Raw genomic sequence first — 17,905 nt, forward strand, 5'->3', positions numbered from 1 at the left:
ATGAGAATGAGTAGCCAGTTTAAGAAAAAGAAACCTTTTTGCTACTTTATTATACGGTTGTCAGATCAAAACTTGAATATGCCTCAGTCGTTTGGGACCCGTTATTCAAAAAAGAAATCGAAAAGAGAGAAACTCCAAAATAAATTCTTAAAGTATTTAGTATATAAACTAGATGGCATTTATCCAAAATTCACTTCGGGAGACATATTACGAAACATGATGAGTGTCCCGTCCCTTGAAAAAAATAAGACAGATGCACCAGTTAACCTATCTTTCCAAACTTGTCAATGGAAAAACTGACTCCTCCGCACTTCTCGCAAAAATAAACTTTTATGTTCCATACTCAAAATTAAGACCTCTTACAAATTCCATGCGCTAGAACCAGGATGGCCGAAACGGGTTACATTAGGAAGATGTGCATGTTGTACAATATAGTCTCTAATAATGCCCCTGACATTGATCTATTTAAACCCAGAAGCAAACATATTAAGTGAATCCTGTGCAATACTGTATCTTTGTAACCAAATATGTTGTATGCTTTATGATATACCACACTTCTATTATACGCATATTGTTTTTATATAAAGATTATTCTGTTTCGTCTTATAGTTTCTTTTCTCATTGCTTTGTTTTCTATTTCCAATTCTTAATTACTTTTTTAAGAAAGTGTGGGGCGTTACCCCCACACCCCCTATACGCCTTCATGGCGTGGTGCTAATCACAGGGGAGCACTTTACCTTTTTTTTTTTTACATGTATGTGAACTTAACTCAGAATATAAAGATGTATAGTTCTTTTTGTGATATTCAATGTTCACCTTGAAGCACAGTCACAAACTGCTTTTGGACGCTCTCCACTTCCTCTTGCCATGTTTTGTACTGTGGATTCCATATGGGACTGCAGTATTCCAGTACTGGACGAACGAGTGTGACGTATATTTTTACAACCGTACGCACAGAAAAATTATACAGAAAATGTCTTCTAATTAAACCATCTAGGTTTATTCACCTTTTCAACAAGGCTTGAAAATGGGTGTTGAACGACAGGTCAGATGTGAAGTGGACACCGAGGTCAACTCTCGTACGCCTCACCGCCACTTTTATACTCGTGTGTGATGGTTGTTTTTTTGTTGGTGAATGACATTACGTTGCACTCATTCACATTTATGATCATTCCCGTCTGCTTATACCAGTTTGCGAAGGAGTTTAGGCCTTCTTGCAGCGTGTGACAGTCATTCAATGAGCTGATTGGGTAGTACAGTTTCATATCGTCTGCGTACATTAGAATATTGACTTTTTGCAGGTGGCTCAAAATATCGTTGACGAACAGAAGGAAAAGGTATGGACCTAAATTGGATCCCTGCGGGACTCCCGACAAAACTCTTCTCTCGGCCGAGGCGAACCCGTTTAGTACAATTGCTGTGTGCAATCAGAAAGATAGCTTGCTAGTAATTTGTGCAAGTTACCAGAGATTCCAACACTATGTAGTTTCTGGAGAAGGATGGAATGATTTATTCTGTCGAATGCTTTGCTGAAGTCTGTGTAGATTACGTCCAACTGTCCTTTGTTGTTTATACAGTGCGCTATGCTTTGTGTTATCACTGCTAAGTTTGTGGTTGTGGATCTGCCCTGCACGAAACCATGCTGCTGAGGTGCTATGACAGTTCATAGATTCCATCTGAGGTGATCGAAAATGAGTGATACTTTAAAGAATATTGGCAGAAGGGAGATTGAACGGTAATTGCTAATGTTGTGTTTGTCTCCTGATTTAAAGACTGGGGTCACGAGAGCTTTTTTCCATCGGCTGGGGAAGAAACCTGTTTCCAGGATTTTATTGTAGAGGATTACTAACGGGGGAGTGAGTTCATTTGCACAAGCAGAGATGAAGTGTGAGGGAAGAAGATCTGAACCTGTGGATTTGCCTTTTTGTACGCCCTTAAGCTTTGATGTTATTTCCCCACTTGTCAGAGTGAGTTGCAGTATCGCGAGTAGATTGTTAGTTTCCAGTGTGTTATCTAGCAGCTGGCTTGCTCAGGAGAATAGAAGCTAGAAAAATATTAAGAGAAGAGTTCACATGAGGATTCTGGATGTGCTGATGATGTTTCCTCGTAGTAAAGACGGGATGGTATTCTACTCGTGCGGGATTTGCTTTTAAGGAAGTTCCACATTATTTTCGGGTTACTTTTAATTTGTTCATTCATGCTGGTTAAATATTCCGTATATTTTGATTTTTGCATCTTTTTAAAGTTCGATCTGTGTGCGGAAAATTCAACATAGTCACTCTGTAGTACAACGCTGTAATCTTGTTAATTTTCTGTTCCTTATATCCTTGTATGGACCAAATTTGGGATTGTACTTTCATATAATACCTCAAACCACTGTAACTGAGCATTTGCCTGTAGTGTTTAATAAATAAATAAATAAATAAATAAATAAATAGACATGCTTATTACGGGTAATGAATGTGTAACATACGTAGAAAATAGGTAATAAACTCATATCAGTGGCGTATTCTCAACATTTGACCGGCTTTACCGCAAGAATTATTATTTATTACATGTACACTACACGCTCCATCTACATTAATTAGTTATAATAGAAATAAAACACCAATGCAGGCATGCAACTGAAACAAAAACAGGTTTGAGAACTTCAAACTTTCCGGCAATATCTATATTTTTCGTAAAATCACCCCTTTCACCTAAAATTAGACCTAGATCCCCCTTCACCTAGGAAATTTTCCTTCATGCAGCAACACTTTCTCTGCCAAGCGCTGCACAGAAAGTAGGAACGAAAAAGCAGTGTTCTCCCGCCAACGCTGTTCCTTTCCGCGTTATAAACACTTGATTCTCACCATAGATATCACATAGCATTTTAAAATGTTCGTACATTTCCATTTCCACGCAATAGAAGAACTTCAACCAACATCTTGCCAACTTTCGGCTTCCATGATTTCAAACAAGCGTACAAGTGCAGCAGTAAACGAGTGTGCATTGTCGCTTGCTGCATGCTGGAGGCTCGATTGCTTGTTCCACTGGCGCTTTCGAAGTGCACTAGGTGACGTCACTTCCAACAAAACCATACTTCAAGCATACTTTTTGGACCTTTAGGATAGAGCCTAAGTTCTTTGAAAAATTTACAATAAAAACAACAGCATTGGCTGGCGATTGCGTTTACTGTGTAGTGTGGTTTGAAGGGAAATATAGCCGATTAAGGTTGTCAGTACCAACATTAAACCTATTTTCTTTCTATCGCAGGTATGTCTGCAAAAAACTGCGGGACAGAAACCGGGGGTATCAAGGAGTTCTCCAAAGAGACGAGAGTTCAGATCCAACCGCAGTCAAGACCGTAGCTGGGAGTCACATGATTTCAGACGAGGTAAGCAATTGTACAGCAGATAAAAATAATATATATAATTTTTAAAATCTATATTGTTCTTATGCGCAGGATGTAAATTTCGTCTGGTTCAGTTTCAGGAATGGGGCTTTTAATTTCAGACAGTGAGAAGTGGCTTCACCAGTACTCAAACCATGATCTCATGTAATTTGTGATGTAATTATAAACAGAAATTCCGGTTCGGTTATCGAGCATGTTAAGTGGTCGACTCATCATCACGCCACCGAAAGTTCCGGGTTCGAGTCACGGTTGGGTAAGTGAGTATGTGGGTGTTCCTTATCCTATCATCGCTATTGGTGGTGGTAAATCTATGAAAAGCAAGAAAAATACGAAAGAGGAACAAAATCTAAGATGAGGAATAAGTACAGTCCTCCAAAGAATTTGCAATGAACTAAGAACCGTTTTGACCGGTGCAGTCCCCTTCCAGAGGCTCGTCCCGTCGATATTCTACAAGTCTAGGAGTTAGCTTTGAAAATCAACTCTAAGTTTCAGAGATATTTCATGGAATTTTTAAACTAGCGTCATTGAAGCACTATGGCAAAACAGATGGACTGCATTTCAAGCATTTCATAGCAATCTAAATGTTCCATTGTCGTCGAGAACGTTCCAGTTTATATAGCAATTTACTGTTCAGTTAGCTCGCGTGGCAGGTTGTATTAATTTGTGTATATTCCGTTGTTTGTAGAACAGTGAATAGACATGGCCAGGAAGCGTATATGTAGTTTCAATACGAACCTGCAACCTGACCGAACCTGACCCAAAATAAAAAATATATATATATATCACATTGTGTGTCTTCTATGGCGGAGTTTTATGAACGGTTAGTGAAGAATAAAGCTGTTCCCAAGATGATTGGTTATTCTGATACATACCATGATCTCATGTTCCTCAAATTCAGCGTAGGATTAACATCAAAGCCTGATCAGAAGGGACCAGAATCGCAATGTAAATCATACCGGGATTAATACAATACCTACCATTTTACGAGAGATCATATTTTACTAATTGTTTATGATATATAACACTCGTTGACAGTGAATTTTTTTTTGCATGGAAGGAGGTGTTCCTTTTAGTTTTCGAGCTGCTGAAGACGAATCTGAACTTGGATTTTGTCCTGCACCCTCGGATTTAGAAACAATGCCCGTTATAGTATCAACCTTTAGACCCCGGCCAAAATTTGAAGGAAATCGCAGAGCTCCATGTTGGCGACCTTTGTGCCCCTCTACTAATTATCCCAGAATCACAAATGATACCTCGTTGGAAAGCTTATGGAACACAGATTCCAACGAGGTACATTTGGTGTTTCTCAAAAAATCAAAATTTTCCCCAATTTTCTTCTTTTCTTCTTCTACAAATTAGGCGTGATGGGTCCCAAATGTACCTCGTTGGAATCTGTGGTCCATAAGCTTTCCAACGAGATATCATTTGTGATTCTGGGATAATTAATAGAGGAACATACTGGCAGCCAACAAGAAGCTCTGCGATTCCCTTCAAATTTTGGCCGGGGTCTAAAGGTTGATACTACAGATAGCATTATTTCTAAATCTGAGGGTACAGGACAAAATCCAAGTTCAGATTCGTCTTCAGCAGCTCGAAAACTAAAAGGAATACTTTCTTTCGTGCAAAAAAAAATTCAAAGTTTAATTTTGTTGACCAGTGTAATTTATGTGATCCATACGTTAATAATAACAACAATGATGTCATAATTGGGCCTAACGATTTTCGGGGGGAGTGTAAACTAACTTCTTTGGGGTGTCCTTGTTATGGGTCAAAATATTATGGTCACCCTAACTAAGTATGTTGGCTAAGATACTGTGCAATGCAGCTTTAGAGACTGGCATAAGGAGAATTGGAGAAGAGAATGATACGGTGAGTCTCTCCTCAAATTCATACCTATCGTATGCAGACATCAAGACTAATATGTATTAATGTTACAAACTGCAAAACCAATGAGTGGCATTAAAATTCAGTCGATAAAGTGAGTTTTTTAAAGTTCATTTTATACGTAGAGAGGTCAATCCAAACTGAGCATATGACAATGACCCTTGAAGCACTATCTACCTCCATCGGAAATCGAAGTCTAGGACACTTGATTACAAGACGACAGCTCGAGCCTCTACATAAAAATGAATGGTTCATTCAGCGATCTTTTCTTGGGAGATTTGTTCATCTGCAACTATAATTTTTCCATCTAAATGTGTGTCCTTGCTTACAACAAGGAATGCTGTGGCATCGATACAGGATGGACGAGGGGTTCACACTCTTCTGAATATTCAAATTGCCCACATGATAAAATTTCAGGAACATTAACATGAAGACACATGTAGAGGCGTAAAATGAGAGAGGGAAAGATGTAGAAAGAATGAAACACTGAAATAAACAGAGATAGCATGTTATACAGATTGGTAGAGAAGCAAAGGAAGAGAGGCAGGGATAAACAGAGGAACAAAGATAGAAAGAGAGAGAAACAAGAAGAAAAGAAAAGAGTAAGATAGAAAGAGAGTAATAGAGAAGGATAGAGAGGGAGAGAGAAGCAGAAGAAGGAAATGGAAGAAGAAAATAAGAGATAGGAAACATATTATAAGAGAGAGAGTATGTGTGAAACAGAAAATATAAGAGAGATATAAAGAAACAGAAGAAAAGGAACAGGGTAAGAGAAAATAGAAGAAAGAGAAAGAAATAATGAATGGAAAGACAGAGAAAACAAGGAATATTAAAACAGGGAGACAAAGAAAAGGAAAGAAAAATCATGATATCCATGACCACCATTCTGTGGTGAGAGAGACGCCACTAAATACATAGCAACTTCCCCTCCTCCACCCTCCCCACAAAATTACTGAAAAAAAGTTGGACAGTCGACTGGACATTACAGAGTAGAAGTATTGCCAATATACTGCACAATTCCAGAGGAAACTAATGTTCACTGATTGACTTCCCAGAAAATTCCAGAGGCTATTCTGCAAGTAGAAACTAGTTTCAAACAGCAGTTATGAGGTTTTGCTCACTTTGAGTAGCTTTGATGTTCATGTACATGAAGCAAACGCAGTACCCATTATTGATATTCTAAGAGTCACTCCTGAGATTTATTGTTTGTTTGCTCAGTGTATGCTTGTTCCTAGAAATGTTCTCTCTCTCGAGTGATGTTTCCGCGCATCAAGGAAGACGGGACAAACGATGTGGCTTCAGCTGGGATATATATGTTCTCTAACTTTATTTCTCTCTCTCTCTCTCTCTCTCTCTCTCTCTCTCTCTCTGTCTCTCTGTCTGTCTCTCTCTCTCTCTCTCTCTCTCTCTCTCTCTTTCCCTCAGACTTACGTAATTATCTCTCTTGCTCTTTCTTGTGCTTTTTCTCTCTCTCACTTTCTCTCTCTATCTCTCTTTCTCTCCCTTTCTCTTTCTCTCTTAGTCCTTATCTCCCCCCTCTCTCGCTTTCTCCTCTCTCTCCCTTACTTTATTTACTCTCTTTCCTCTTTCTCCCCTTCTGTGTTATATCTTTTTCTTCCCCCTTCTCTCTCTAGCTTTCTTTCTTTACCACTTTCCCTCTCTCTCTTTCTCCCTCTCTATGATTCTCCTCTCTCGCTTTCACTTCTCTTTCTCGCTTTCTTCTCTCCCTTTCTCTCTATCTTTCTCTACCTCTTTCCTCTCTTTATTTCTTTTTTTCTCCCTCTGTCTCTCATTTTTATCTCTCCTACTCTTCCCTCGCTCGTTTTCTCCTATTACTTTCTCTCTCTCTTTTCCCTCTGTGCATATCCATTTTACTTTATCTTTCCCTTTCCTCTCTCTCTCGTTTCTCCGTCACTCTCTTTAATTCTCTCTTTCTCTATCTTCATCCTTCCGTTTCTCTATTTCCCTCTCTTTCTCTCTCTCTCTTTGTCCTAGCTTTCTTTCTCATTCACTCATTCTCTCTCTCTCTTCACACCCTCTTTCTACCTCCCCCCTCTCTCTCTCTCTTGCATCATGGAGCAGCCAACATAGCTGTGAGTGGAGCAAGATGAGCTTCAGACAAAAACCGCCAACAGACGATCATCTCCACTTCCGCTCGATCCTCGCAAAACCGCAACTTGAATTTGTTACGAAGTTTCTCCTCTGATTTTATTATCTTCGCATTCGAAGGTGGCAACACTCGGGTAATTAAAGGTCACGTGCTCTCTGTTACTTTGTTGCCAACTGATCCTGAAGATGTTACATCCAAACTCTTCGAGCCATGAAACTACTTCTACTGGAGAGCTTCCAAGGGTGGATTAGATCTTCACCACATTATCTAGTGTCTCACATCAACAAATTAGTTTAGATTATTGTCTACCACAGCCAGACAGTTCGATCTAGTTAATTCTTATTGCCTCAAACTACGATCCCCCAAATTTTACCTTTCAGCTCTGGCAGTTTCTGAGTGCAAATAGTTGACACCAAAGAACGGACATATTCTCTTTCTCTTCTATTTTCTCCTTTCTGTCTCCCTCTCTTTTTCTGTCTTTCTCTCTATATGTCCCTTTCGCTTTCTCTTATTTGTTTCCCTCTATTCTTTCTCTTGCTCTCTTTCTCTCTCGTTCTCTATTTCTTTCTCTCTCTTTTACTTTTTTCGCTCTCGCTTGGTATGTTAAGTTGCTTATATAGACCCGAGAGACTTTGTTAATAGAGTTTACCTACCTAAAAGAAGCTTAGCCTTTTGTCAACATCAGCATTTTTATAAATTATTCTCTTCTTATTTCATTTATATTTATTTTAGGTATTATGTATTTGCATTCTTAAATTTTTACGTCGCTTTTCTTACTCCTCAGGCTAATCGCAACTATGGGAATGGATGTCGATTAGATTCAATATAATTAGGGATAGTCACAAACTTTAATGATCATGTGTGCGTAAGCAAGGACTCAAACATGTTATCGTTGCACTACGCGCCTGAGAAAAAATGCGCTGGTGCCATGTATCGGAAATGCAAAGCGAGTGAGCAGCAATAATGTCTGGCTCCCGTACACGATGTGGCAACGTTGATCTTGCAACGTTGCTTAGTTCAAGCATCAACCTTTTCTCGAAAGAGAGATAGAATATTGTCTACCTTCATGTTTCAATCATGTCATTCTTTTACCATGCATATTATTAGGATAGACTGCAAGACAACATACCTTGTCGTAAACATCCGCTGAATCCAGTCATCACAGGCAAGTTGAAAGCATGTACTCGGTCTAAGAGTTCTGTTTCGTTCTCGTTTCCACTTTCAATCTCGAACGTTTTTTATTCTCCACGTTAGTTTCGAAAGTTGATTTCAATTTCTTTCCCTCCATCTTTACGTGAAAACTTAAAGAGACTACTGGACGAACTTCATTTCCACGAAACCGTCAACTATTATCGTTTACATTATACGGTGTACACTTTTAGAAGGAACCTGAGTTCACCCAATACGCAGCCTGTGCTATTACGCTGTTGCCAAACTAACTACTAGCGGAAGGTAAACACAGAAAATTCGCCGTGTCCAATATTCAACTATTTTTCTTATAACGCATACACAGCATATATGAGTACAGCGAAATAATATAGCGAATATTTCTGCAGAGGATTATATACAGTATATGAGAACTAAAACTGACTCAGCCTCGCAATGTTGGAGAACACCCACGACAATGGAGGGTCATTGTGTTTATTGAGACGAATTTAACACGCATTCTTTCCCAGTTGTCAACACGGTCGCAACGAATAAAACAGGCGGAAGGAAAATGAAACGGTGTGTGTTGAGACGTGTTGTTTCCCAGTGTTTCTTGGAGAAACAATAACCCCGGCTGTACGAGACGGAAATTCATGCTTGGACAGACAGGTTCATCTTATGATGAAATACAGAACACGGCGTTTAACTTGCGCGCCGCAGTTTCCTAACTGTACAACGTTGCACTCCTGCCATTGGCTGGTCGCCACGGACACGCTCTGCGAGACCCCGCCCGATGTTGCTTCTAAAACTGTACTCCGTATAGTAGTATTGAAATCACTATAGGACCCTTTTTCTCCGAGGGTGGGCCCCTGTGTTGGCCGGTGTTCACAGATCTTGTAAACAAGTGTAATATGTTCGAAACAACTGCACTCTCACTCTTAAACTAGTATAAAACACTCTCATCATTCACATTTGAAATATTACAACATGAATCTTCTTTCTCATTATACACATATGCACAAAAAGTTTATTTATAGTTACTTTTTCACCTCGTTCTTATTGTTTGTAACAAATGAACTAATGTATTCCCTCTCCAACTTCTTTATAAGCAAAGATATTTCTTTACAACACATGTTTTTATCTTTTTGCAAAGAGCTGGACTCTTTCACTGTCTGTGAGGAAGCTTTTAGTTGATTCGTACTTTTTAATGCGTTGTGTTTGTCTTGTCCAGGTCCCTTACAACCTCGCACATTTAATTTTTCCTCAAGGGGCTTTTTACACCATTTTGTAAAAAAAATTGAGTAAGAATTTTGGATAAGGGGGATATTTCCGTGCATACATTGAAGGGTACAAAATGGCCTAAAGTGCCGACGCACCAAAAAAATGTAAATCAATCAATCTTCTGGATATATATTTTATGAAAAGAAACCCCTTAACTTCTATCTGGCTTTGCAGCCAATCGGTTACTCAGCTCGGTGAAGGGTATTGAGTACGTGTTTACATCAATGTGCCCGTATCTTACTAAGGCCTGGCTCCATTGTAAATATCAGAGATCAAGCCCAGAGGATGTGCTCGTTGAACCATCCCCTAGCGATTTGTGCGTAAGTCCGAGCTTGTGTTTGTGATCGCTTCTCGTCTGCCCGGTGGACATAAAAGGCTCGTCCACCCACCATCAGCCCTGCCTCCATGCTTCGATTGTCATGTCAGCGGCAGTTTCCAAATGGGGGGAGGGGAAGAATGGGCGATGGAGGTCAATATTTAAAGAGGCTACGACCAAAGAGGCTCGCGGTTAATTCCAATTGCGCACGGTGCCGAGACTGAAGCAATGCACAGAATGAGTCGTAACTTCTCGAGAGCCGAGAACGAGGCGTCATGTAAAGACTCTCGTGTCGATCGAGGCGTCTCGTCTCAACATTAGAAAAGCCTTTTCCTATTTATTTGGAAAAACCGCTATGATATTCCAGAATCTGAAAATTGGATCTGCTTGGAATTCCTTCTAGAACATGCACGTGAATCTTCGTGAGGTTAGCTTTCGCTGTTGTTTAGATCTTGATGTGTCTGTGTGTGTATGTCTATGACGTATGTTCCTGCTTCCTGAATCCTTCATACTTTATTTTTGAGGCAACGCCCTAATATGTAATTTGCAGAAAACTGCTTGTTTCAATTCGCTATAGTTTCGTGGCTACGTAAGTCTATTAAACTAAACACAGTCAAAAAAGTTTTGCATCAGGACGGAAAATAACAAAAGATATATGAAGCACAAGGTTTATTGACAATGACAGTGGGAATACAAAAGAAAAGATGAAGAACAAGATATGTTGAATGAAAAGAGAACAAAAAACGTACAATTTTCTCAGAAATGTGTTTAAAACGAAAATGGCACAATTCATGATGGAGGCGAAAAAACAAAGAACTGTCACAAGAAGACTGTTCGTCATAGCGTATTCACCAGAAACATTGTCTACCACCTGGTGTGTCCTTTCCTGGCTGCAAGAAGGTCTTGAACACGCTGTGGCATACTGAGGATGAGACTATCAAGGTGATCTTGGGGTAAGCGATCCCATTCATCCTGTGCCGCAAGAAGAACATCACGAAGAGCCACAGGACGGTTGGCAATGGCATTTTTCAGCATTGCCCATGCATGTTCGATGCAATTCATGTCCGGACTTTGTGCTGGCCAGAGCATGCGACGGATATTCGCCGCCTGCAGATAATCGTGCACCATCTGTGCGCGGTGTGGACGGGCATTGTCATCCACCAAGACAAAATTCGTCACCAATTTCCTGAAATTGTTCCACAGTCGTCTGGAGAATGTCCCTGACATAACGAACAGCTGTTTGTGTCCCTCTAATTGGAATTAGGGGCGTTCGACGTCCGAGCATGATCCCTGCCCACACCATGATTCCTCCTCCTTGGTATGGATGGACCCCCTGGACACCACAAAGCTGCTCCTGCAGTCCAGGGCCTCGCCACACCCGTCCTCTTCGTGAATCTGTTCTTACACAGAGCCTACATTCATCGTTGAAGAGCACATTAGCCCAATGATCGGGTCCCCAATTTCGATGTGCACAGGCCTAATGCACACGGTCGCGCCGATGTCGTGGCAATAGGTACTGGTGCCGGAGAGGTCTTCTGGAACGTAAACCACTTTCTCGGAGTCTGTTACGGACAATTTGGTTTGACACACGCACATGAGTGATGTTCCTTGCAGTCATGGTATTATGTCGCCGAGCTGAGAGTCGTACATAGCGGTCTTGTGCTGGTGCTGTGACCCGTGAACGACCTGTCCGTTGACGATCTGCTACTGTTACTGTGTCTGTATACCGCCTCCAGGTCCTACAGGCATCGCTTTGCGACACTCCAACAGCCCTAGCTACAGCCCGTTGTGACAATCCAGTCTGATGATCCTGGCCCTATCAAACTACGCTATCGTACGCCTAGGCATGCCTTGCACACAGCTGCACTCGCTCGCCTTCGCTAACTGGACACAAGGAACACCTAACTAACATTCGCCGACTACCGTGGTGCTACGCTCGAACACACGCATGCGCTTGCCGACTCCGGTAGTCGTCTGTGGTGATCGGTATTGCACGTCGTCTGTGTTACTTTGCACAATGAGCTCTGCTTCATCGTTTCTTGTCCGCTTCGGCATGTTGCGGACGCTATTTTCATCACTTCTCCGGTGATGCAAAACTTTTTTGACTGTGTTTATGTTATCGGACACATTGAACTCTCATAGAAGAATTTTCGCAGTACTCTCCATAAAATATGTTCAAAATGACTTGAATCATTAAAAAATCAATACTATACTAAATGTGTACCATTTTGTAGTATGCACTACAATTGTGATTAGCATGTTATTTTCCTCAAGTGTAATCAATTTAGGAAAAACATAACTTTTCGATGTTACTGCAGTTGCGAAAGTATTGAATTTTTTTTTTACTTAGCGTCTCATCTCTGCCACTTTTGGTTAATCGCGACAACGAGGATGAGTGTTGATTAAATGAAATTGTTGAAGGGGCAGTCGCGAAGAGTATCCATTCCAAGGAATCGAGCCAGGGAACTGGAGTAACGTTCCCATGCACAAAATACAATCATGAACCCGTCAACCAAAGTTAATTTTATTTTCGAGTTCTGCAGTCCACAACATATAAAGATATATATTTGTTTCTGTGAACAGAGCAGCGCCTCTGATTCCCGTTTAAACGCATTATTAAACGTTCCTGGGGCAGAATGAGTGTATTGTTCGAACACGGAAGACGAGACTAACCCTAGAGAACGAATCTACACGCGATATGGGAAGTAGGCAAAAATGCGAAGGAAACAACGTCGTAGGTTTAAAATCAGAATTTCCTTTGTAAGCATTCAGTTGTTTTGTATTTTTATCACGCTCTCTGTTGTGTTTGTTATGACTGTTACAACTTGCGCCATCCCACGATAATGTATTTTGCCGGTAACGTTATTATGTGTGAAACTTCAATGTCGTTTCAGCAGCAGGCGATATTCAACGAACCCGTTTCCCTTATGAGAAAATGAGTGGAAGTATTTGGATAACTTGTTTGTTGATTAACCAGAATTTTTAGTTGAATGCTTTAAAAATATATCTAATTGTGTCGATCAACGAGTTTATTGTTTCACTGTTGTTTTTAGCATGTCTATTTGGTGATGAACTTGAATTTGTAAATCATTATTAACACTCGTGTAACATCCGTGACATAGGATTTTTTTTACATTTTGTATTTTGAATTTAAGAATGTTTTCAAAAGCAAAAGCAATAATGATTTACTTTGTTTTTTATGCATAACACAACATACATTTCAGTGCATAAGGTTCATTCAGGGACTAGAGTATATATTTCAAACTTTCGACCTGTAAAGACAGTTCACAATTTTTTTTAGCACCCGTGACAGCATATTTCCTTCAATTTCTCAAGTAAGGTTGTATTATAGTTCATGTGAGTTTGGCTGCAGGAAGTTATTGATGTACTACTTCTGTTTCTGTTGCAATTGGAAAAGAAATGTAAGTCACACTAACGTTACAGTTCAAAAAATGGATGGAAAATGTAACTGCCGTGACAAATGGATTGGCTCTTCTCCGTTCCACTCTTATTTTGCCACTGGATTCGTCCAGTCAGCGCATGCGCACTGGGCAGGTGGACTATAGTGTGATGGTGAAGGCGCCGGGTAGTAGATCGTGTTAGGTTTCAGCAATCGTAAATGTGCAATTTCAGGTATTCAAGTTCGCGAGTTTCAGCCAGTTCCGATTATTACCTACAAAATATGCATTCGAATGAATTGAATATTTTGCCGTTGTACAGTTTCACATTTGCAACCACCGTGTGTGTATGCGACATTCAGATTAGAATTAATATGCGAAAAGAATAGAGTACGGCATTCAAATACGTTGAATGTGTTATTAAAATTCCCCTTTTAATTTTATAATATTCCCTAGTGTGGCCGACATTGCGTTACAAATATACATTTTGCACACGAATTAATTGGAATTCCGCCTCTGTTGACGTCAATTTTGAAACAGATCCAGCGACAAATTTCTCGGATACTTTTTCCTCTGCAGTTGTTTACCCGCAGCAAATTATTTCAGAGGGTGGGAAAAGGTGACATGTTGCTAGGAGACAGGATTTCATAGAGCTGCGACAGGGTTTAAATGGAAAATTCCCAGGTGAACACGAAAATTTTCGCTCGTTGCCTTGGCCCCAAACACCTAAAGAACAGGAGAAATGAAGCGGAAGCTTTGCTGTGTTGTGAAAGCGGAGTGATATGTGAATGTGCTAGTTCCCACGGAGTAGCAATGGACGAAGTGACATACAAGTGAAGCAGAAAACAAAAAAAGGAGTTTCTGTATTTATTCTCATATATTGTGTATTCAAGGCCTTTCTTAGACCGCCCATATCATCTACTGAAATAGACATTTCTGGAAAAGAGCATCTGTATGTCTCAAAATGTCTAACTGTAATTGAGGTAGGATATTTATCAAAATAACTATCTATTTTATCTTTCAAAACGAGCAACTCTAATTGAATTACTTATTAATTTGGCACAGTGTGATGCGACGCTAGGCGATCAGGGTTTGGATCTCGGCCTGGGCAATGGGCAGGTTCCTTGTGGCCGTCCCTTCATGAATTTCATAATGACATTGCTCATGCTCTTTTCGAGATTAGTCAAAAGAGGCAGAAAAGCGAAGTAAAATAAACCAAATCAATCCATGATTAATATGATTAATTAAGCTGGGTTGCTTTTCACAATGATTAACTCTGAGTTACTTATCAAAATGAGTCTCTTATAATAATCGCTATCTCCAACACAGACTCCAACAGCGAGTTGCATCTGAGAAAGAATAACTATAACTAAGTTACTTTCAAAAATTTGATAACTGTAAATTACTTACTTTTCAAAATAAGTATGTGGAGTAAGTTAATTTTCGAAGAAGTAACTCTAACGTGTTTCCGGGTTCCTCAAGAATTGCGTTTTTTTCCCGAATTCCTTTTGGTATATCGGGACAATACAAAGGGCTTTTTCGTGTTTACACTTAGGCGAGGGCAAGAGAAGGGGAAGGAAATAACAAAAGGAGGAGAAAGTAACGGATGGAGAGAAGACAGGACGCCACCTTACACGAGACAAAGTCGGTCCACAGAGTGCATTTGCTGGGTTCAGACATCGTAAAGCCGTCCCCTACTGGGGTTTCTGTAATCTGAAGAAATGGATGGACGAAGAGGCCTTACCACAAAGCTCGGCTTGATGTATGGCATCCCTCCCGTATCACCTTGGCGGTGGAACTTGTTCGAGGACAAGTCCTCAACAGCCTCTTCATGACACCACATTTTCTGACGAAGAGCAATGCCAATCTCGTGGACTGTGCTTTCAAATGGAAATCTCTTCAAGCGTGACTACAATCCCTTACCTCAAGTTTCTTGTCCTCTGGCTATAAAAGTTGGATTTGATTGGCTACAAAATTTTTATCACCTTTAAAGGAGACGCTATAAGGGTGAATAGCTCCTACTCACCACCATCACTTCTGTCCAGCGCGACGGAGAAGAAACTAAAAATTATTTGATATCCTGTACGAGAGATGACTGAAAAGTTCTAGGTCCGACTAAGAAGGAAATGAACTAGAATCATAAAACTTACCTACTTTTGCGCAGACTCACCCCGAAGTTCACACTTCGCACATCTTGAATGAAGTTTCTTTAACTCTTTCAAAAAGAGTTTCTTTTTCTGTTATGGGCAAACTGTTCAGTTGCTGCTGTCACGTCTGAATCCTGGAAAAAAATCTGTTATTTCAGTGCATTTTAAGTTTAGGAAATACTGAAGATGGTTACCAGACGGGGCAATATCTGGTGATTAGGGTTGATGGCAGTGAAACCCCAAACACTTCAAATCAGCATTGTGTGAGTCCCGTCGAGTTCGCTGCACTTTTCGACACTCGGCGTAGTGCCAGTGTATCCCGGTGTCAGGCTGGTCCAAGGAAATGACGTTCAACCAAGTAAACAAATAGCGGTGTTCTATAGTGGAACCACAAGCATAAAAACCTGCGCAGGCCCGCGACTCCCGTGCACCTTACTTCCGCGAGGAGGGGAGGGGGAGAGTGGACCATGCTTCCTTATGGCCCGAGCTGAAAGGAAAAAGGGAAAGCTGCGCGGGCCTTTTCGTCCAAGGTTGTGGTCGCTCTATAGTTCAGAAGATTCAACAGATGCCTGTGTGCCGCTTTAAACGTTCAATTGATTAGTTAGCACGCACCACGTGACCATACACCACAAATTGCACCGCTCGAGAAGGTAGTGCTAACTGTACGGACACCAAATACACTACTTGACACCAAATCAACGAAATAGAGCCGGCGTTGCACCGTGTAACCAACTTGACGCATGAGTGCAGAGAGAGAGAGTCAACTAGACGGGGCTAATAATGTTCCATTTTCTTTTCCGCCAAGGCCAACCTCCGTGGCGTACTAGCTACGACAGCGCGCTACGACGCCAGAGGTCCCGGATTCGATTCCTGGCCTGGGAAAGAGTATTCTTTGTGAGTGTTCCTTCATGACTTTCATCATATCATCAATCTCACTCGTATTAGCCAAAAGTGGCAGAAATATGAAGTAAAATAAATCAAATCAAGCAAGGAAGCAATGATCCGGGTTCCTTCTATGACTTAAACAAATGACACAATAGTGTTATTATCCTGCAAATTGTTACATTACGCCATGAAATAACACACTTTACAGCGACAATGAAAAACCTACATATTTCAGCGCCAGGCGGAGATCTTTTCATCCCCCCTCGTACATTCCTGGAATAAACTACACTCTGTCTCTGGAATCTGTAGCGCAAGGACGTGCATAACGGATGAGAAGGGGAGAAAGCGAGTTGGCTGAGCAAAGCAGTGCGCGCTCCAGCAACGACTGGTTGCTGTACTCGCTTTCCCTTCCATGTGTTCATTGGTTGAACCCTTTCGTGTCACTACTTGCTCAGACACTTGCTTTCGTTCGCTCGCTTTAGAGATTCGCTGGACAGTGTGTACACAAACATCAAAACTAGCAACTTTTAACATGAAACCAAGCAAAACGGAGTTTCTACGAGCAAGTTTAAAGTGGTAGTTGGGTTCATTAAAATACCCCATTCCTTGAAAGTCTCAGAAAACCAAGAGAAGACTGTGGTACATTAATGGCCCTCACACAAAAAACAACCCAATATCGATTATCTCCAACGGCGGGATGACATGGCAATGCTTCACACGACATCGTGCGTCGTGCCACACATAGGTCCAGCCCCCTGCGAAAATCTACCAGTGCTCATTGTGGTCGTTATGTCTCATCCATGGTAATTGCGTTGTCCATCATTCCTCCCTGTTTTTGCCGTCGTTGTCTGGTTCGTTTCCACTTCGCCGTTTTATATTGCAAAGCGTCTGTGTTTGAGGCTTTTTTTCTAGTTTCCGTCATTTCCTGGAAATTCTTCATTCCTTGTTGACAATGTAGAAAGTTCTGGATTGAAAAACTTCCATGTTTTTAGGCACTACAAGTGGTGTAGCGTCGGTCGATGGCGTAGTGGTAATGTCGACCCTGTAATCAAGGGGTCAAGGGTTCGATACCCGGCGAAGGAATATAGTGGTTTGGATCACACTTTAAAATGTAGGTCTAGTCCCGATTAGGCTTTCTGTGCATAAAACGGACTTAAGACAAGATTGAAAAATCGCAACAGAAAGGTTAGTATTTTCCCATTGTATCAAATTAATCTGCAAAAATAAGCATACGCAAGAAGTTGAAGAAAGTAAGCCCAAACAAGCAAATGTCTTTCTTTGCAGGAACACATTGTTTTACGTTAATTGTTAGTAAAATTATAGAGAAAAAAACCTGTTTAGTAA

General features: G+C 40.7%; 1 protein-coding gene across 1 annotated transcript in view; it reads left to right on the top strand.

Moving 5' to 3' along the window:
- LOC145986857 (uncharacterized) overlaps positions 1-17,905 on the top strand; it is a 158,558-nt gene that overhangs the window by 24,340 nt on the left and 116,313 nt on the right. The window contains exon 3 of the mRNA XM_083121329.1: positions 3,256-3,376. Within this exon, the coding sequence (XP_082977455.1) occupies positions 3,256-3,376 (121 nt within the window). The remainder of the gene's footprint in view (positions 1-3,255; positions 3,377-17,905) is intronic.

This window comes from Lepisma saccharinum, chromosome 4 (assembly GCF_977018435.1).
Source record: "Lepisma saccharinum chromosome 4, izLepSacc3.1, whole genome shotgun sequence".
Lineage (NCBI taxonomy): Eukaryota > Metazoa > Arthropoda > Insecta > Zygentoma > Lepismatidae > Lepisma > Lepisma saccharinum.